This window comes from Hipposideros armiger, unplaced genomic scaffold (assembly GCF_001890085.2).
Source record: "Hipposideros armiger isolate ML-2016 unplaced genomic scaffold, ASM189008v1 scaffold_296, whole genome shotgun sequence".
NCBI classification, from domain to species: domain Eukaryota; kingdom Metazoa; phylum Chordata; class Mammalia; order Chiroptera; family Hipposideridae; genus Hipposideros; species Hipposideros armiger.
The window spans coordinates 1,893,381-1,895,247 of NW_017731646.1; the positions used below are offsets into that span (position 1 = coordinate 1,893,381).

Sequence of the window (1,867 nt, forward strand, 5' to 3'; positions counted from 1 at the left end):
GGGGGGGGGGGTTGTCGAAAAGCAAATGCCTACGAAACCGGAGCTCCCGACCTCAGCTGTTTCTTACCTCACTCAGCTCCGCCGAGGAGTCGTTTCCATATTTCATGGCAACTCCAGAATTCATGACTGCACTTTTCAGAGCCGAGCTCCTCCTCCTCCAGGTCTCGGAGCTTGTGAGTTGGGCTTAACGGGCTCGATATCCACTGCTTGGTCCCTTCGGGCACATTTTAGTCTAGACAGCCATTTTCACCCAGGACAGCGGTGAAGCCCAAACGAAGGATGCAAGCACTCCTAGAACGAACAGAGCCGGCTCGCGTTTCACGGACGAGCCATTGCTGCAGGAGGCTGGCTGGCGTGGCGCGCTCGCAGCTGCTGCAGCGGCCGAGCCGGCGCGGGGACCCGCCCGCGCGCGCCCACCGCCGGGTCCCAGGGCAGTGCCACCTTCGGCGCCGCCTCGCCACTCCTACAGTTCCTTGCCACCCCCCAGTGACCAGGCTGGAGGGCACCTCCCAGCAGGATCCCGCAACCTAGAGGGCTTCGACGAGTGGCTGAAGAAACCCGTGCGGCAGGGCGAGGAAGATCCGCTCCTCAGGTTCCGGGGTAGGAAAGAAAGCTAGAGAGAGCTCGAGCCCGGCTGCACTTCACGCCGAAGTTTCCCTTTTGAATCGTTTGGAGTTGTAAGTGGTTTCTGATTGAACACAGCTGTCTAGCTGCTAGCTACGGGCTGCGCGGACGAGGCGGGGCCAAAAAGAGAAAAGCGGAAAAAAAACCTAAAACCGCAGGAGGCCGAGCAGAGCAGACCGTGCGGGAAGAGCAGGCATCCTTCCAGCTCTCTGCGATAGTAATTACAGGACCCAAGTCCAGGAGGGAGAGGAGAAACAGGAAAAGCCACCTGAGCAATTGTGCAGAAAACAAAACCAAAAAAAAAAAACCACACAAAAAAAACTTCCCTTCTAGAAGCCACTTTCCATGATTCAATAAAGCAAGACTAATCTGAACACTGTACATCAGGCAACGCCGTGCAGTTCTCATGGTACATTAAGATTTTACAAGAGTGAGGGGCGGTCGTTTTCCCTGATCGGTCTAAAGTCAACACTGAGGGTGTAAATTCACTGTCAAACTCCCTCTGTCGCTGGAGGCAGATTACATTTTCTGCATGTCCATAATAAAGATTAAGATCCCCCATCCCTTGAAAGATGTAAGACAGGCTCAAATTTCCTATTGTCCCCAGTCCCCCCCCCTCTCCACCCCGGACTATCCTTAAAAATATTACATTTCCCATCCTCTTCAACACCCCAGGCCTTCCTCTAAAATCTTACCACTCATCTGAGCAGAGCTAGATTTGTATTTCTGGGGCTTGGAGTATGAATCAGAAAAGATTTAATGGGCTGTTATCTGCAGTGAACTCCTGGAATCAGAACGCCCTTCAGCCTTGAGTTAAAAACATGAGGGGGGGGGGCGGGGGGAGAGGCAGGATTTTCTCTCCATGTTAAAGTCCCACTGAACTTGAGATGCACTGAAAGATACTCCCATCCTTTAAAACAGTAGGTCTGCGGGATTGCTTATGAGACCTCATCAGTCTCTTTCTACACAATGGGAACAAAACGTCTCCACCCCCAATGACAGACCTTGGCATTTCCTGAAGCCTTCTATGAAAAAGCCATTGTTAATTTCCGAAGTCTTTTTTTTTTTAATCAAATAGGATGTTTATTTTGCTCTTTAAGGAGCAAAGAGCTTGACCATTTGCATGTATCTTCTTACCCAGCTGCCTTCCTGTTGAGTTCATTCATTGCCTGAGGGAGGCACTACCAGGATGAAAAAGAGTTTGCTGCTTTTTTCCAGCCCTGGGTCCTTCCTACCTTCTGGG

General features: G+C 51.5%; 1 protein-coding gene across 4 annotated transcripts in view; it reads right to left on the bottom strand.

Annotated features, from left to right (window-relative positions):
• The window catches only part of MCC (MCC regulator of Wnt signaling pathway), a 429,609-nt gene that overhangs the window by 282,009 nt on the left and 145,733 nt on the right, over nt 1–1,867 (bottom strand). Inside the window, exon 1 of one of the 4 annotated variants that reach the window (XM_019659133.1) lies at nt 68–1,003. The exons of the other annotated variants lie outside the window; for them this stretch is intronic. Coding sequence (XP_019514678.1) covers nt 68–124 — 57 coding nt within the window. The 5' untranslated portion in view covers nt 125–1,003. Of the gene's footprint in view, nt 1–67; nt 1,004–1,867 lie in introns of those variants that run through there. 4 annotated transcript variants of the gene reach the window in all.